The sequence below is a fragment of the Cavia porcellus genome, unplaced genomic scaffold, assembly GCF_034190915.1.
Source record: "Cavia porcellus strain 051 isolate PalLab524CR breed Dunkin Hartley unplaced genomic scaffold, mCavPor4.1 scaffold_18, whole genome shotgun sequence".
Lineage (NCBI taxonomy): Eukaryota > Metazoa > Chordata > Mammalia > Rodentia > Caviidae > Cavia > Cavia porcellus.
In genome coordinates, this window is record NW_026947501.1 from 66,805,619 (window position 1) to 66,825,052 (window position 19,434).

A 19,434-nucleotide genomic window follows, 5' to 3' on the forward strand; every position below is an offset into this window, starting at 1 on the left:
TTTAATTTGGTATATATCAGTAGTTATGGTTTCATTCCTGACATTGTGCATTTGTTCTTCTTGACGGTCACCAAAGGATTATTTATTTATTGCTTACTTCAGCTCTTGGTATTCAGTTCCAGCGGGTTTGCTCTCCTCTGCCTGGCTTTGCATGTTGCTGTCGGCTGGAGGCTGCTCTCTCCAATTAGAGATGCCCGCTGAATCTGGGGACCCAGGTCCACCTCCCCCTCGCCTCTGCTCTGTTCCAGGTGGATCCTGTGTGCACATGGGTATTTGCTTTCTGAAACACTTGCTCTACCTAGTCCAGTTATTTCTGTGTTTCTGTGTTTATTCTTGGTGAAATGTTGCCACAGTTACCATTGCTCTTACCTACTCATTATTAAGATGGTGTCTTCAGAAGGATTCTGTGACTTATAACAAACCGCAAGTACTCTAGAAACCTTTTATGCTTTTATACTGTTATGTATGAAGTGTATTTTTCCAGAAGGATTTTTCAGAGATGCCAGCTGAAGCCTAATGCAGTGTTAGAAATGTATCATTTGTGTATTTTCAGATTTTTAAAACTTTTAATGTGTGTTTCTCCTAATTATCACCGAGTTCAGTTTTACTTCACTATAAAATAGAAAATTTTCTTAAAAGTGAATTTAGTACATGGATCTGTGTAGATATACATACAGACTGAGTTATACACACAGATACACATACAGATCCAGTTTTAGGACTGTGTGGTTGATACATATCCAGTTTCTGTTTTAATATCTTTAAAGAATCTGCCAAAATAAGCTTTGTCTTTTTTTCTTTAGTTTTTTTGGTAATATGATATTTTAGAAGGCTCTGATGGTTAATTAATAACTGTTTTTTGAATATAATATCCTTATATTTCTATACTGTCCTAAATTATTTTAAGATATTTATTTCATAATGATCAACTCAACAGAATATGAGCTTATAATTAAAAGTTGCCAAACAGATAAAGATTTGTTCTTAAAGCTTGATAGCAAGCAAAAGTGATAAAAACATATTTAAGGCTTCCTGGGAGCTCATATATTAAAATTATCACATATAACATATAGAGCACTTTTGTGTTGAATGATTAACCCTGGCCCTTAGAATTGTATATTTTAATCAATTAACTTTATAACCCCTGATAAGTTAATTGATTAAAATATACAATTCTAAGGGCCAGGGTTACAGCTCAGCAGCACAATGCTTGCCTGACAAGCACAAAGTTATGCACTGTGGTTTGAACAACTGAATCTGAGGGTCAGATACCATTAACATGCAAGAAAAATGCTGGCATCTCAGAGGATACATAAGCACTAACTGCTAAGCCCCCAAACTCCTTCAGGGAGACCAAGTCAGTAGCAGCACTTTTCAAGCCATCTAGGTCACTGAACCTAGATATTCTCTTTTAGAATCTTCTTGATTTCTGTTTCTGAAAACAGTCTATCTAGTTTTGACTCTCTCTTTTTTATTGTTATAAAAACAGACAATTTTTATTTAAAAAAGCGATTATCCTCTTGCTTTTCTACTCAAAAATATATTAAGACCATTTTTCCAACTTTATGTAAAAAAACAAATATGTGTTGAATTTTGTACAGCCTGCACTGTATCCCATTTCATGAATAACCATCATCTCTATAATATATCCAGTATTGATGAGCATTTAGCTTGTTTTCATTGCTTTGATTAACAAAACAGAGACAAATATCCTTGCACATCCATCTCTGTAGTGCTGCTAAATTACTGCCGTAGGAAAGGTTTCCAAAAGCGCAATAGCTCTCTAGAAGCAATGGACACAACATTTTCAATGATTTATTTTCCTTTTCCATTTGCAAACTGTATGCTCATCTTTTCTGAAGTGATCTATTTGTTCCCACATGCCAGAAAAAGGAAGTCCTGTTAAATTCCTCTCCTGTTAAATCTCTTTCCTACCAATAATTTTGAATTTACTGTCATTGTTTATTCTGACAAAGGTAAGCATGTGTAAATTTTTCTTCATGTCACGCATTTATTGGAATATGTTAATTTAACATCAGATTGATTTTTAGCACTATCTAGCTTCCGTCCCCTTTATTGAATTTGCTTTGAATCACAAAAGCAATTCATATGTTTGGCAATAAAGTCAGATTTGTGAGTCTAAATTAATGGAAATTAGACTCTAGGAGCCTAAAGGCAAATTCACTACTCACCTGCCCAGGGTCGCCTTGTCTCCAGCTGCTACCTGGGTTCACCAGCAATTGAGAGAAAACTCTGTATTTTTCTTTTTGAGTTCATGTTTTATCATCATAATTCTACACTGCCTTATGATTTGAATGTGTAGGGCTTTGGACACACAGATTTACAAAATGGTCTGCCCCAAAGGTGATGGAATCAATCCTCTTGGCAGAAAAGAGCTCACAGACATCTGTGGGATGACAGTAAACTGACTGCCTAAGAGCAATGTGGATCCAGGGCCAGCTGGTATGGTCACAGTCTCTGAGCTCTGGTTCCCAGCACAGTGGTGATAGGACCTAAATGTAAGACTCCATGGCCTAACCATGGTAGAAAGATCTGGAGGTACCATGGTGGTCCTGGTCCTGAAGTTTCTCTCTCTAATCCTCCAGCTCTCCAGTGCAACCCTTTAGAGTCATTACAACCAGAATCATTACAATTTTATCAAAATGGGATCCTTTCTCATTTTCCTGACTAAATCAAAGAATGGAGTGAAATATTTAAGAACTTCTGATTTTCAATATAGTATCATCCTTGGTTAGATAAAAATACCAAGAAAACTACTTTTTGTTTTAAATTTAAAAAAAAATGGGTCATTTGGAGAGATAGCTGTACTCCCCTGTTTGTGGCTGCATTATCTAAAGCAGATGTCAAGCATGGGATAAATGGATAAAGAAAATGTAAAATATGCAAAAGTTCAATACTATTGTAGCCTTTAAGAAGGGAAAGTAACATCATTAGCAGTAACATGGATAATTTGTAGAACACTATGAATGACATAAACCAGGCTCAGGAAGGTACATATCTTACATGTAAGATCAAAATATATTGAATTTCAGGGGAGACAGAATAAAATCTAGACTAAAAGAGGATGAAAAACAAGTGGAGAAGCACAGGGCAACGTTGAGCAAAGGATACCATGTTTCAAGGAAACAGGAGGAATAAGCTTTAAGCATCTTTTGCAGATCAATTGCCACAATAATAATAAGCCAATTTATATTTTAAAATAGCTAGATTAGATTTTATACATTTTTACACACATAAAGTCAGTATGTGAGATAGTAGTTTACTTTCTTTTATTTGTTTCATATTGTAAACACAGATTAAAATGTCAGTGTATCCCATGTATCTGTATAAAGTTAATCAATAATGTTTGTAAAAATGTGACATGTATGATACCATGATTGTCATATAATAGTCTGTATTGTGAAAATCAATTATTTCATTCATTGGTTTATTCATTAGCTTTGCCTGTTCTCTATTGACAACCTAATAAGCAGAAGATCTATCATAACTGACCGACTAACAGTCCTCCCGTAATGTTCACAGGTGAACATGTTGGGAGACTGGAAGCTAGCTCCATGTCCTATGATAATGGTCTCACTGTCCAAATGGGAACACTGCTTGGTCGTACCACCAGTGAGGATTTCTCTGCTCAAGATCTTAGTTGTAAACCAGTGCATAGAGAAACCAAAATGATCATCCCTTTGACAATGTACTAATTAGATCCATCAAAAGTAGCGACCCTGTGAAGAACATGCTGCTTCACTGTTCTGTTCTCCTCTAGCTTAAGTGCATTTGTCCCTTGGTTTATTATCTTTCTTCATAAGCATGAAGTCAATCAGCTCTATGAGGACAGGAACCTCGCTTTCCAGCTGTATTTGCAGAGCTAAGATTGCACCAGACTCACAGTATGTGCTCCATGAATGTTTGCTGCATAAATAAACTGGATTATCTTTAAATCAGTGCTGCTTAGGATACTAATGTCAGACACTGTTGTCTGAAAGGATGACATTTTGGTGGAAATAATGTAGCATTTATTTCTATAAGGACCAGGGGATTATCTGAAAGATGTTTGGCACCTACATCTTAACTCCTCTTTCTCAAACCCCAAAGCACTGGCTTTCTTTCTTTTCAGGCCTTCAGAACATCCTGATTGAGTGTCTGCTAAATGCTTTCACAGGGACCTATTGGTACCACAACTTCCCTCCTCCTCTGCTCACCCAACACGCTCTCTCCTGCCTCTTTTTCCTGTAGATACAAATGCTGCAAATGTCACTGTGCAGAAGGAGGCTGGAGCTCTGTCTCAGTATCAGTGTTCCTGTTAAGCACAGGATAGATGCATGAAAGTTTACCCTGCCCTTATTTATTAAGAAACTCTATATTTTATAAGCTATCTCCAAGTCTTGTGCTTGGATGAAAAGCCATCATTAATTGCATTCACACCGCATTAGTTACTCGATTTCTCATGCATTATTTAATACTTGTGATGAAATACAGAGAATTCTTAATAATTTCCTCAAATATGGAAAAGGAAAGTGAAACAGTAAGTGCAATTGCATTCCACGTGAAACTTTGCTTCTCTGAGGCAGTGTAAAGGGTGATTCCCTCTTCTCATATTAGATGCTACCTGATAAGGCATTTACTGCAGTTATCTGAAGGGATTACGACCCTCAGTTATCACTATAAACTCAGCAGCAGGAATTAAAGGTTTTCTTTTCCTCAGTGACAATATGGTGAGTAACTTTTTCCTGCTAAGCTGATGCTCAACACCATCACAGGGATGCTAAACACAGAGCATCCCAGTCAAGTGAAAGTTGAGTAAGACAAACATGTTGTCACTCTAATGTTACACTTTTCACATCTGTCTCTATTTTTTCTACTATGCACATCCTGCAATTTCACATGTGGTCTTCATCTCTGAAATTCTGGCTTTAACATCGACTACACATAGTGCATTTAATAGTCCTGAAAAGAGATACACATTCTCTTTTCTTGATTCAATTAACATGCTTTTCCTCACAAACCCAGATGTTAGCTAAATATTTTCCAAAATGTACACACCAGCAAAGTATTATTGGTGAATGATAAGTCAACAGACATTCATCACTTGGTTTTACAAACGCTACAATATTTATGAGAGTAAAGGAGTATGGTTACCTCTACCAGACTTCCAAGCTTCAGTGCCACCTTGTTTCGTAGCCACAACACGATTCAGAAGAGTTTGCTCAGGCATCCCATAGAGCCCTCTGCATACCTGAGACCTTGTTTCATGTTGCATTATGTTGTTCCCATCCATATCCTCAACACCTCGTGATTTTGAGAGCAGGGCACATTTGTGTTCTCATTGTATAAATCCACAGCTGTTGCTCAGGTCAGCAAAGTGGGTGGTCAGTAAGAAATCGGTGACTTGAGTAGAAATGGTTCATTAGTTTTCAGCAAAAAAAAAAAAAAATTATATATATATATATATATATATATATATATATATATATGACTGAAGACATAAGTGGACAGAGTACAGGAAAAAAGAAAGTACCCTAAATCATGATTTAGAATGTGACATGTGAATATGGCAGAAAGAGAACCTCCCGACCATTTCATACGAACCCACCCATTGTATGAGGGAGAACTACAAACTTTGCTGCTTACATCAGGCCAAGTATAAAAGTGAAGCTACTGTTGTATTTATTCTCAGTGAAAAAATTTAAATCACAACTTTTGAACCAAGATCATGTATGTGGTGATATCAGGTTTCATTTTAGCATTCAGTTCCTGGAGTGGTTTTGTGACTTTTGCTACTTTAAGTGTTTTTCCCCAGATAGTTTCTGCCTTACTTCTTCATTCATTCAAATTTGGCTTCAGTGGAAGAGGAAGAATCTCTTTGGAAATGTCTTCCCTTAAGATCCAAAATAGTTCCCTGAGTAGTATTCCTGGTTAGCATTCCTGGTTACAATGATTCCTTTTGTCTCCAAGTTCCAGAAGAGTGACTGGTCATGGCAGTGCTTGACAAACACTTGTTAATTTAATTAACATGCAACAGTCTCAATGTTATCCCTCTCCTCTTTGAAGGATGCAGTTGATAGAAATTAGCAAATGAAAAAAATTACGATCCCACTTGCACATTTTGGCCAATTGTTAGATATAAATAATGAAATCAATCAAAAATCTTTTTTAACTACAAGATCACACTGTTTTGATCACAAACAAGGCTATCTCATGCTTCTCAATATTAAGAATATTTTCATGTGCCTTAACCCTTGACATTTATATATTCATATGAGATAATGAATTTATGAGTTTACATTATTTTGTACATCAAGGGAGGCAACTTGCCAAAGGAGAGCTGAAAAGACACCATGGGCAGCGGAAGATCTACTATGCAGGAGAGAGTGAACTCTGTGGAAAAAAAATATATCAAGTAAGATAGTTCCAGAGAAATTCTGTAATTCTACAAATTTATGGGAAAGAGAAAAAATATATATCTGTATTTTTCTAAAAATAAAAGTGAGATGAACCAAAAATATAGTTAAAAAATGGCAGAGTTAAAGAAATGTATCAAAACTGAATGTTATTTTTAGTTTCAATATTCCTAGAGTACCCACCCATTCAAAGTCAGCTCATAATTATGTGAAAATACAGTAAAGAAAAAATGAGATGAAGGGTCTAGGAAAAACTTTGGGTAAAGAACTCTGAAGGTAGGAACTTGGGGAGAAGGTTATTAAGTTGGAGAGATCGAATTACATACATAAACAGAGTCCTAAGCTCTTACATCAAAGCGTGGCTTGAGGCTTCAATCTGGTATAAAGTGTTCAGAGATGGACTGTATTGTGGACTCCTTTGTTACCCAAATTTCTGCTCCTGTGGAATAAAAGGATCCCTGCTGAGCTTTTTCAGTGCTGTATGGTTCTTCAAATGGTGAAAACTCTAGCTTGCAAAGTTTCCTTTCGGGAAGTTTTGAAGGATGCTTGTAAAAGTTGTTCTGTAGAGTGTCCATGAAAGAGGCTTGCAGACACTTCTAAGCAGAAAGCAGCCACTGAGTTTCTGTCTTCTCCTTTAAAACTGTGTTTTTTATTAGTGCATCTTTGCAGTACATAATAATTGCAGTCTCCTTGGAAAGCTGGCACACACACATATCACCTCTTAGCTCTTTTTAAGTTCCCATCCCTTTCTACACTCTGCTTCTCTCTCCTCTCCTCCTCCATCTCCTGAGTTGCTGTCTTCCTAAACAAGCCTCGTGCTTGAACTCTGTCATCCTGATCTGCCACTGCCCTGATCCTGCTTTCTCCTGGCCAGGGTGGTTTCCTGCTAATACCAGAGTTTGCATTGTCAATTTATTCCAGAGTGGTTGTTCTTCCTGACACCACATTAAACGAGTGTCACACATTATATCTTTCCAACTACTGCAATACTTATGTGCCACTGTCTAGAAGTTTTAAGCTAAAGACACATAGTTAGGGCTACTCAGGCCATGATAGCAAATATGTCACATCCAGCAGTTTTGTTCATGCTTCTGTTCATGATGCACATGTACTTTTGGGAGTTAATTCTGAAACATAAATTTTCTCTCTAAAATGAAAGTCATTCTCTTCACAAAGGAATCAACAAATTGAAAAGACAAATATAATTAAATTGGAACTTTACACGTTAATTATGACCTAACCCTTGTGTACCATCCCAAGTTTGTCTAATATATTACTCCCCCTCTTCCAAAAACGTGACATTTTTTCTTATTCTTCTCTTTTTGTTTGAATGTGTCAAACCTCTTATTTATTCTAGTTGCCATATATAACCTGAATTTTTCACCGTCAAATCTGGTCTCATACTATTGTCTCTGGATTCTTGCATCCTCCAGCCTTGGCATTTCTGCAAACCTCAGCTCAAATAACACCATTTATACAATGCCTTTCCAGTTTTCCGGCTAAAGTTAATCACACATAGCTAAAGATCTTAACACTGCCCTGCTAAAACCTCTTCTTAGCACTTACTTCACTTGATCTTTAAGCATGTTTGCATTAGTGCCTTCCCCACTAGATAAAAAAAAAAAAAAAAAAAAAAGTTCTAGGAAGCCAGATAGACAATGGCTCATTCACCTCACTTTCTCCCAAGTGTTCAGCACATAGAAATCTCTTAAAACCACTGCTGCTCAGGAGTTCAGCAAATAGAACATGAAGTTCATTTTGTAGTAAAGAGAAAAACTAATGTTTACCAAGCAAATACTGTATGTCAGGCACTTTGAAATGCCTTATTTTTATCCCAGCAGAAAGTTCTATTCCACATATATATTTGTAAAATGTAAACCATTCTTTTGGCACTTACATTTGACTTGGGTTAATGTTTCCTCCTTTTTCTCCAGTTCCATGCTCTCACTTTTTTGGCATTAACATTTTCCTTGCTAGGCTCTGGTTGGGAGACAAGATTATAAACTCAAATCATCACTAGAAAGGACCCTAAATGTCAGCTGGCTTTCTGGCATGTGGGGCTTGCTGGGAATTTTTAACAGACAAGATTGTTTTTTATGAAGCACCTATTATTTTGCTACCAGTGATACATCTGCCACAGACTGTTTTAGCTCCAGCAAGAGTGAAGTGAAGGTTAACATCCTTGGGATGCAACCGTTTTAACAACCAGCTCAAAGCACCATGATCGATCATAATTAGCCAGACTGAATTTCAAAACAACAAGCAAATACATAAAAGGCAGGGTTTTGTTGCACATGCTTGTCTTCTCTTTACTGGCAGAAATTGTTTCTGTGAGAGAAAGAAAAATGAGTGCATAACCTTCCTGTGGAAAGGCTACACCTGCTTCAGGAAGCAGGACTTCAAGAAGGCTTCCTTCCCCTGGGGCAGCAGTGATGGGATGTGGGCATCTTCTTAAGATCCTAATTCTTCCCAACTTGCACATTTGCAAGACTTTCAACTGGCAAACACTAATTTTTGTAACATTGAAACACAGTGTACCCAAAATAATTATCAGTCTAGCATTTGCTGACGTTTTCCATAGAAACAAGATAGAACAAAACAGAATTGAGGACAGATAAGATGTTCGCATGCTTTTAGGATAAGGGAAGCCAAGTATAGATTAATAGATGACTCCAAGAGAAAGAAAAAAAAAAAAAACCTAGGAAAATGGAGAGCCAACAGTTTCCCTGCCTAATGGCACAAAATTATAACACATTTTTTGGTTTATATTGCAGAGGTCATGTCACATTACTGCTTATTGTTCCTGCCAAATGCACTGATCCAGATGGGAATACTAATTTATTTGACCAGATGTGTGACAATGTCACTCTGAAAGGTGGTTCCAGTATGCTGAACCGGCATACATCATCACAGACATTGCACTGCTATTAGAATGTATCTGAATAGTGGGACTCAATCATTTTGAAGTGTAAAGAGGTAGGATTTTAGAGCACCAGAAGAGTTTAGCTACCATGTGGTCTGAAAGCCTCACATTATACAAGAGAAAGGTAAGGCTCAGAGAGGTAAATTGACACACAAGATCATCTTCACTTAAGTGTAGAGAAACCAAGATTGGATCTAGGAGCCCCAAACTTACTAAGCTAACTACCATGCCTGTTGTAGTCCGGGGTTATACACAGACAACAATTCAGATCAGGACATGGAGTTTATAATATTTTTATAATGGTCACTGGAAGTTAACACAGGAGAATGCAGGAAATCCATCCGCAACACCAACGACATAGATTATTTAGTCAAGAGTCTACACCCCATGGCAATGTCCCACATGAGTCCAGATAAAAACCCAGAGCTCAGGACAACGCCTCCACGAATCCAACTGGAAGTCCAGGGCCCACAAGGACTCACGCCAGTCTCTTTTACGGATTCGTGCCGGGAAGACCCAAGGGTCAGCTGTGGAAGCCAGAAAGTCTATGCCAGCAGGATGAAGGAGCCGTGCTAGTGGGATGAGGGTTCTACGCTGGAGCTGAGAAGTCACACTCACAACAAAGAGCGGGGCTGTCCTGAAAGGAACCACAGCTGTCCTCAGCGACACAGAGGCCCCGGGCTCCTCCGACGACAAGCACAGTCGGGAACGTGCCAGGAAGCAGTGTGAGTTCACCCTGGAGACCAGGCAGCACATGTGTTCCCCTCCGGAGCCAGGAAGCAATGCTCGATGTGAAGACCAAAGCTTCTCCAGGAGAACCAACAGCTCAGACAGCAACTTGTAGGAGAACTAACAATGCCTCCATAATGCCTCAATCCCTCTCCAAAAGCTCTCCTCTCTACCTATTTATCCTTGCAGCCCTCATCAGGTGGAGCATCTTCTCTCAATGCATGCTGATGTAATCCAGCTGGCGTTAAGTTGACCACTAGTTATCGAACCATAACAATGCCCTATGACTTTAACCAAAGTTTTAAATATTCTTCCATTTCACTAAGCACATAATTTTTGAGCACCCACTAAGTAACCACTATTCTGATCATTGGGTTAACAGTGGCAAGAGCATGAACAAGATCTCAGCCTTTCGACAAAATGACAGTGTCAGACAGAAATGGAACAAGGAAACAAAGGTAACTGAAGGATGATAGGGGAAGGTGCAATACTGGACATTAGATGGGGAAGGCAGCAGTGTCAGTGGCGGGAAGACTACAGGAGCTGCCATTTCTCACAGCAAGCTCATAGCAAGTATGAAAAAAAAAAGCCACAGGGAAAAAACTGACAGAAGAGTGAAGGACCTTCCCCAGTGCTCAGAGGAGAAAGCACGCAGACTGCGTGAACCTACGGAGGAGGAAGAATAGGCAAAGACCTGAGGTGGCCACAGCTTACTGGGCAACGGAACTAGGGCAATGGGCTCGGGAGAGTGAGGTGAAGGTGGCCAGCTCATGCAAGGCCTGACAAGCTAGATTTCATTTTCAGTGCAATGAGAAACCACTGGAATGAATTACATTAATAAGCTATAGACTCCAAGCTGCAGGTTACAGGATATCCCAAGATGTGCAGAATTTCAGCATCCAGGTCACTCTGCTGCTACCCTTTTGAGTCTATTAAAATAGTACTTAGCATCCTACTTGAAGGTATGATATGGAAACTTTAAAAATAAGTCTTAGTTAAACTATCAATCAAATGGCTGAGGTTTTTTTTTTTTTTTTTTTTTTTTCCGTTAACTAACTGTGCTGTTTTGAGCCGTTTCAGGTTGACAGAACTGAACCAACGGTGCTACGTTCTTATATATTCCCCGTTCTCCCACAGCTTTTCCTCTTGCTAACATCTTGCATTGGTGTGGTACATTTGTTAGGATTGTCAAAGCGATATCAATACATTTTATTGTCATTAGAGATTGCACTTTGTTTTGTTCCCTTATGATTTTGACAAATGCACAAATATGCTGTGAGAGAGACAGCAATGGAGGAGTTAATGCAGTCTTATTAAGAATGTCACGTATTCTTATCATAAAATAGGGCATTGCCCTGACCACTTCCTGTGGTCTACCACCTCATGCCTCCTCTCCTGCTCATTAAACAATATTGACCTTGTTGTTCTCCACGGTGTTGCCCCTTTCAGAACGGCATATGCAGAGTGTGTCAATCCTACAGTATGTAAACCTTCCCTGTAAGCAACCTTTCCGCTAAGCTACGTGAAGTTTCCTCTGTGAATTTTTATATCGTTGTAGTGCATTTTTTCATTGCTAAAATATCTATCATTATATGAATTTATATAATTTGTTTATTCATTTAAAAAGGCTATTTGGTTTACAGTTTGGAGAAACTGTAAATAGAAATGCTACTGTAACTGTAAATAGAAAGAGAAGAGAAACTGTAAATAGAAGTGCACTGCCTGCACTGCTTGTGCGGACATGAATTGTCAGTGCTTTCAAATAAATACCCTGGAGAGCCGCTGCCGGTCTGGATGGTGTGAGCACAGGCAGCTTCCCAGGAGATTCCCGCGGTGTTCCCGGGGGCTGTGTCCTTTGCATTCCTACCAGTGACACGTGACCACTCTGTGCTCCACTTACTCACTGATACTTTACATTTTGAGATTTTAGCCATTCCAGAAGTTGTCTAATGGAATTTCATTGTTATAGTAATCATGCTGAGGTTTTATCCACTTGTTTTTAAAAAGCAGTAAATAAATGATCATTTTCTATAGTAACATCTCACATACATGAGTATAAAAATAATAGGTCTGCATCCGTTCAGATTACCCGATGCACATCTACCACCTATGGTGTCCTACAGTGGACAAGACACTAAGGGAAGCAGAGGTGAGTCAGACAGCACCCTCTCTCCTGCAAGCCCCTGATCTGACCAGAAGGCCAGATGTGTAAACAACACTGAAATGAAGCCGAATATGAGGTTATGAGAGCCCCAAGGAGAAATACCTAACTCTTCCTTCTGAATGAGAAGAAAAAACATACTGAAGCACAGAATTCTAGAACTGAGTCAAAATAAAGCAGAGAAACTCAGCTGCTGGTGAGGCAGGTAAGGAGCCCTGGGCCTTGCAGCTGGGACACACAGCACATGCGGTTCAGCGGTGCCCTGTGCTGACTATGCTTTGAGCAACAATGGAGGTAAGTGAGCCATGGACTTCTGTTAAGATCTGAGTGACACAAAAAAACTGGCCGGTTATTCAGCCATAAAGTCACCATCACTGAATCAGTTTCTCAATAATGTAAGTAAGCCCTCTTATATATTAAGCTTGGTCATTACAAAACCTCAATGTATTTTCTTAGCACCATCATGTGGCATTAATATATCATGTTAATCAGCACATATTGGGTCTTTACTGCATTTTAAAATAAAATATAAAATTATTACATGCTTCTAAAGAAAACACAAATGTATCAAAAATCGAGTAATAACCTTGCAATCATAAATTGTAATTACCACTATTCTGGTTTACAATATTTTATGCCTCTTTGCCCATATGTATGGACATGCATATTAAAAAATTGATTGCTCAATGCTAGTTCATTTCATTAAGTGGAGGTTTACATCATCATTTTTAATGACTTCTGAGCAATCAATCTTTGAAATGAACAAAGCATGATTTATTTATCAATTATCCCTGGAAGGTTATTTCAGAACTTCTACTTTTCCATCTTATGAATAAGCCTGAGATGAAATTATGGTATGAAATCTTTAGGAATCAATTCAAATTCAGTTATTTTTCTGATGTAATTCATTTTGAGGTTAAATGGCTAGTACTATGTGTATGACCTGCTTAGTAGAACTTTGATAAATGTTAAATAATTAAGTTGGTCTATGAAATAAGATGTCAATAAATATGTACACAATATATTATATATGATTCATATATGTATTTAATACTCTGTTATTTCAATCTTTGTTATTATCATGAACAAAAAATGTGAGTGTTGCTCTCCTTCATTATAGACATCTCTCCCATGGCCCAGTGTAACACATCTCAATCCTTCCTCTTCTTTGGTTTTTTCTACTGATAGTCCATTCTCCATAGAATAGTCAGGGGACATCTTCAGAAGTGAATCTGCATTATCAATGTCCACATTTACAATCCTGAAATAAGGAAGTGTGGTTATTTGAATAAAATGCAGGTCCTATTAGATGGGTCCCTTCCACCTGCCTAATCTAGTTCCATACTTTGTCTATCAAACCTCTCCCACTGCGGTTAGGGAGTACAGTCCTCCTAAGTGTACTCACACTCTTTCTATTCCTTAGAGTGATACACTCACAGTCCCCCCATCTGGAATTTTATTCATTGGATGATTGTGCAACCAGCCTCTTCTGCTGCAGACCTCAGCTTTTGAATCACAGACCAGAGAGGACTTACCTGAAGACACCAACAGAGGCAGCCTCTGCCCAGTTTCAGTGGCCACCAGATGATCCTGCCTTCTTGGATTAATAGCACCTAAGGTGTGGGAATGGTGTTCATCTTTCCTTGTTGCTCTTTGGTAATGAAATTCCTGGGTTATTGTCCATGTTTCTTGTTCTGTTTTAGCTGTAACATCTTTCTGGATTCTGACATATCACAAACAATTAATAAACACTTGCTAACTCTGCGAGGAATCCTTTTATTACAAGTTGAAGCCATTTTTAAAACACAGGCTCTTCCTGTGATAAATCTATTTCATTTTTGTTCCATCCACATTAAATTCCCTATTTATAACTTTAGCCCTTTATTCTACTGAATTTCATCCTTTCTTCTCTTAACCTATAAGAATTATTTCAAATATCAATAACATTATTTCTTTTTATGACATTTCTTTCAAATATTTTAATTAGTCTCTTGCCTTATAACTTTCTATTCATAATTTCTAAGAAATAATACTTCTTCATTTTTTACTTGTCAAATTTATGACTATTTTCATTTTTTCTGATTATGGACCCCTATTTATGGAGTCCTACCCAACAGATGAAAATGCTTATGTCTGTATTTGCTCTTAGTATTCCTATACTTATACATTTAATTATCAACTTAACTAGAGGGTAAGTTATTTTGCTGCAGATACAGAGATACTGCCAAAGTTTATATGTTCCAAAACAACTTTCTGTCTGCTGCAATATGTTTTGAATAATCCATTCTTTACCAGTTATTTAAATTTCTTTTTATTATCACGTTCTGAATGCACAAACAGAATTCAATCTAAGTATTTTTTTCTATTGAATTGTTTGCTTGCTTCCTGTATTGTTGACATTGAGTTGTATTTATTTTAATGTTTCATGTTCAAACAATAGTAAGACAAGACAGCCTGTACTATTTCTTGCATTTCTGCTATTGGTAATGTGCAGATAAGCTTGAAGAGGTTTTTGTTGAATTTGTTTCAAGACCTCTTTGACACTAAGTTGAGATTCTAACTTTAAGTATTTTTGATTGGAATAAAAGTGAAAGTTTTACATTAATATTTCAATTCAAGTTCATAATCTGTCTTTATAGCTCAATATATTTTGGATATTTCTGTTAATGACTATATTTTTAACTTACAGTTATATACTTTCTGATTTTTTGCTGATTTTATTTTAACTTGTCCCAATTTTTATGACTCTTCCTACAAAGTATTAAAACATAAGCTTTTTTTCAAAATGTACTTATTTTATTATTATTAGTTTTTAGAACAAATGATTTTTTTACCCTGCCTTTTTTCTGGCAAGTATTCATATAATTTCCAAGTGACAAAGACAACATTTTTCAACCCATAATAATTATGTTAAACTACTTTTTCTTTCATTTAACTAAAATTTTTGAGAAATTTTCTGAGAACAGAGGAGCTGGCTTCCTTTATAATTGTCCTTTCAATGTCATTTTGTCTCATTTTAAAGAATAATTTCTTATCCAAATTATGCAGAAACACTTTATTATTGACTCAAATTTCAGAATATTCACACGATTTACTAAAATCTGCATATTTTGAGGAGCGCAAAGCAATTTACTCTTCAGATTTTTAGGTATTTATTTTTACCCCTATTTCCAAAACTTATTAGTTTCCTCCATGGAGTAACTTTGCCTGAATCCTATTGTAATTTCTTTATATTCTTTCTAAATGCTTTTAAATAATTCTGTAAAGGTGGCTCTCTTTTATTGTGGACCTACATGCAGGAATATTTGAAAGTTGCTAATACATTTTAATCGTACATGTAAATTTAAAATTATATACATTGGTGGAGCATTCCGTGATGTTTAAACACAGGTAAAAACTGTATAGTGCTTAAATGAATTAACATACTCATTTTCTCAAAAATTTATGATGTCTTTATGGTTAAACATTTAAAATCTTTTCTTCTAGCTTTTAAAAATTTATACTGTACAGTTGTTATCTATAGTCACTTACTGTACATAGCAATCTAGAATTGCTTATTCCTACCTAACATTAATTAGTATCTGTTGGTCAATCTTTCCTCATCCTCCTCTTCTCATGAGATTTTGATAACCTCCATTCTGCTTTCAACGTCTCTGTTAGTATTTTAAGATTCCCTATATGGGCGTGATCATGTTGTACTTGTATTTCTATGCCTGGTTCATTTCTAACCTGAATTTTCTATGGCACTACATGACATATTCCCCAGAGCTGGTATAAACAGAGACAACCTAGAGGATCATGTAAACCATCACTGAAAAACACTGCTTTACAGGCAGATCAATAGTTTTGTGCTGTGATGTATAGACGTGTATTGCTTGGCTGGTGACAGACTTTACGTAAGGTATCAGTAGGTGATTTTGTTGTTTTGTAAGCATCATGGAAAATTATAACAGAAATCTACTATGACTGCTAAAGTATGAGACCACATGTTACATACCATCATCTGTGAGCCTTCCTTGACAGAAATAATTTCATATGACATATGATCCAGAATGAAGAAAGAAGGTATAATCATTCAGTCTTATGAATCAAAGACATATGTAATAACTTATGAAGAAATAACTATTTATCCTGTCTTCTTTATTTCTATAGCATATGTGGCAGTTTACCAGAGATGCAAATTCTCTTGTAGTCTCCCAGAATATCTATTTAAAAGAAGAGATGCTTAAATATAGTGGACAAGTGAATTAAATAGACAAAAGAATACATGTGAAAAACTGAAACAGTAAGAGAGAAAAAGAAGAAAAAAGCAAACAAAGAAGGAAAAAGGGAGAAAGGAACAAAGGAAAAATAATCATTTGCTGCTAAAAATAGAAAGACTAGTCACTATGAAAGCACTCTGATTTAATTATGATGTGCAATTTTGAGAAGACTAAATTAAATGAAGACAAACAAAGAAACTGAGGATGCAGGTGCAGCACACACACACACACACACACACACACACACACACACACACCCACACATGCACATTCATGCCTCTAGAAACCATTAGAAGTTAAAATTGTGTTCCTCTAGAGGAAGCTTTCAGGCTGTAATCTGTTGAAAATCTTGTATCAGCATCTCTGCTAATCTTCTCTCAGTGGAAGGTTTTTCAAAAAGCTTACAAAGGAGATCAATGCTAAATCTGTAGCCCATTGCAACTTTGTGCTTCTCTATGAAGTCTAACAAAATGGATTTCTAAACAATGAATGTACAGTACAAACAATGCCAACTTACTTAAACTGCCATCTGGTACAGTTACTCATAATCCTTAAAAATAAGCTGTTGGAAAACGTGCAAAGTTACTTCCTAATGTAATCCATTGGTCTCTAACAACATATGAGCTGTCAAAATGAGAAAGTAAAGATACTTTCAATGGGCAAATCTCCTTGTTTAATTTCTAATGTCCTGCAAAGAAAAAAAAAAGCATCCAAAACCTCAAGATCTCAAAGTCATGCAGATTCCATAATGGAAGTTACTGCTCTTTTCCTTCCTATCATTGTTGCTACTCTTAGTGCCTGATTCCCCCAAATCACAGAAGAGCTAAGATCTGAACACCTCTCCAACCTCCACCACCTGCCTCTCCAACCAGTGCTCTGCATTATTTTGTATTCACCATCTACCCTTCTTCATTTATTTGGCAACTAACATACAGAATCTTTCGATACCTTTGTCACAGGAATGATCTAATTTCTTTCACAAGTGAGACTGTTAACATTTTTAGAAGGGGTGTTCCAGTCCCCATTTCTCAGTTGACTGGAAGTAGTATATGAATGAGATCACAGGTCTTCTGGAGGTCATTGGCTTATTAAGGAGATGATGCCTCCAGTTCTTTCAGCCTGGGTACCAGAGCTGGTGATCATGCTCCTTCGTGCCCTAAGCTGGGGAAGCTGAGTCTGCCGTGACTGTTTCCACCTTGGCTTTCTAGTATTCTGCTAAACTTCTCTTAGCCATGCTCCTTTGGCACCCACTTACTTTCCTATTCAAAACGCTGAAATAGAAGCCTTGTGTTTTTGTGATAGTGAGGAATTCTAAGCTCTCACTCCTCTTCCCAGATAAGACACCCAGTTTCTAAGGCTTGGAATGCAGATGAAGGCAAAAGCCATTCATACCATCAGCTCACCTATTTCTTTGCTTAATTAAGAAAAATTCAAGAAAAAAACATTGCACGTCAATTTCATGATAGGGGTTTCAAGCTGTCTAACCCCTTCCTGATGACTTCCAGCATGAGTAGTTTATCACCTGTCTTTTTAGTGTTCATAAATAGGATGCCATGGGAAAGGCATTGAGACACATGCCTTCTTCTAAGTGCCAATGGCTCTTGTGAGATTGGACTTCCTTTTGTTTTTCAGATTGAAATCTCTTTCACCACATGCACTGGCCCAGGGAGATGTGTGTGGCTTTCCTGAGAGCAGGAAGACACCATTTTGGTACCACTCAGTAAACACAGGCAGTCATGCCATCATCACCTCATGATTGCCATATTGCCTTTGTCTCCTGTAGTGACAGGGCACATTAGCAAACCTTAGAGCTTCCCAGAAATCCATCCTCAAGTCAACATGTTTGGTTACTGTTCTTTTTTTTTTAATTTGAAAGAGCAAAACAGATTAAAAACAATAAGGAATTTCAAAAAAATTAATAGGAAATTAACACTAGTTAACATATTACATATTGTTATCTTAGAAGTAATTGCTCAGGTAACAATATTTAGGCCTGAAAAATGATCAAACAATGAAAGTAGAAACAGGAAAGAAAGTGCTCAAATGGAAAAAACAACTGGAATAGGGGAAAGGAGAAAAGGAAGAAGGGAAAAGTATATAGATATACATGTATATGTATATGCATATGCGTATGTATATGAGTATGTATATAGATAGATAGATAGATAGATAGATAGATACAAGATAGATAACTATACTACTAATCTCTATTAGTTTGTCAAAAAGATCAATCTGTTTGGTTTCTGTCCTTCTGTTTTGACACATTCTCTTCATCATACTCCAAATGATGTACATCTCAAAGTTGTCAAAACTAAGCTCCCATGTCAGTAAATATGTTACCTTCTAGGGTTGCTATTTGGAGCTCTCCAGAGACATAAAACCATCAAGATAGATATGACTGGGTAAGCTTATTAAACATTATTTCTCGGTGAGTCTGTGTTTCCAGAAAACACTGGCATTTGAGCCTCACAGTGTGTGTGATCACTGTGGGATTATTGTGGGCCTGGGTAGAACAAACAGAGCAGTAAATTAACACTGACTAGTTGAGCTGGGATGCTGCTTGCCTACTCTTGTCACTCCTGATTCCCAAACCTTCCAATCCAGGTTAGAATCTACACCACAAACTTCCCAGGTGGCCAGAAAAGCAGGTAGTGGGACTTAACCTCCATAACACATGACTCTTCACCTAATAATAATAATAATAATAATATAGTAATCTCCTATTGATTCTATATCTTAGGAGAGTCCTGGCCATTCCTGGCCTCTGGAACTTAATATGTCCTGTCTCACTAAACCAATAGTGATAAACTTATGTCATGTATGCATATTGGATCTGGATGCTTGTTACCACTGAAAGTTCTAAAAGGTTCACCAGTACTGTCTAGGTACATGTCTAATATAAGAAAAGTTTCAAGTTTGATTCACCTCATTGTCTCATTTGGT

General features: G+C 37.1%; 1 protein-coding gene across 1 annotated transcript in view; it reads right to left on the reverse strand.

Annotated features, from left to right (window-relative positions):
* LOC134471460 (uncharacterized) overlaps positions 1–267 on the reverse strand; it is a 69,794-nt gene extending 69,527 nt beyond the window's left edge. The window contains exon 1 of the mRNA XM_063230353.1: positions 98–267. Within this exon, the coding sequence (XP_063086423.1) occupies positions 98–267 (170 nt within the window). The remainder of the gene's footprint in view (positions 1–97) is intronic.
* Positions 268–19,434: the final 19,167 nt, after the last annotated feature.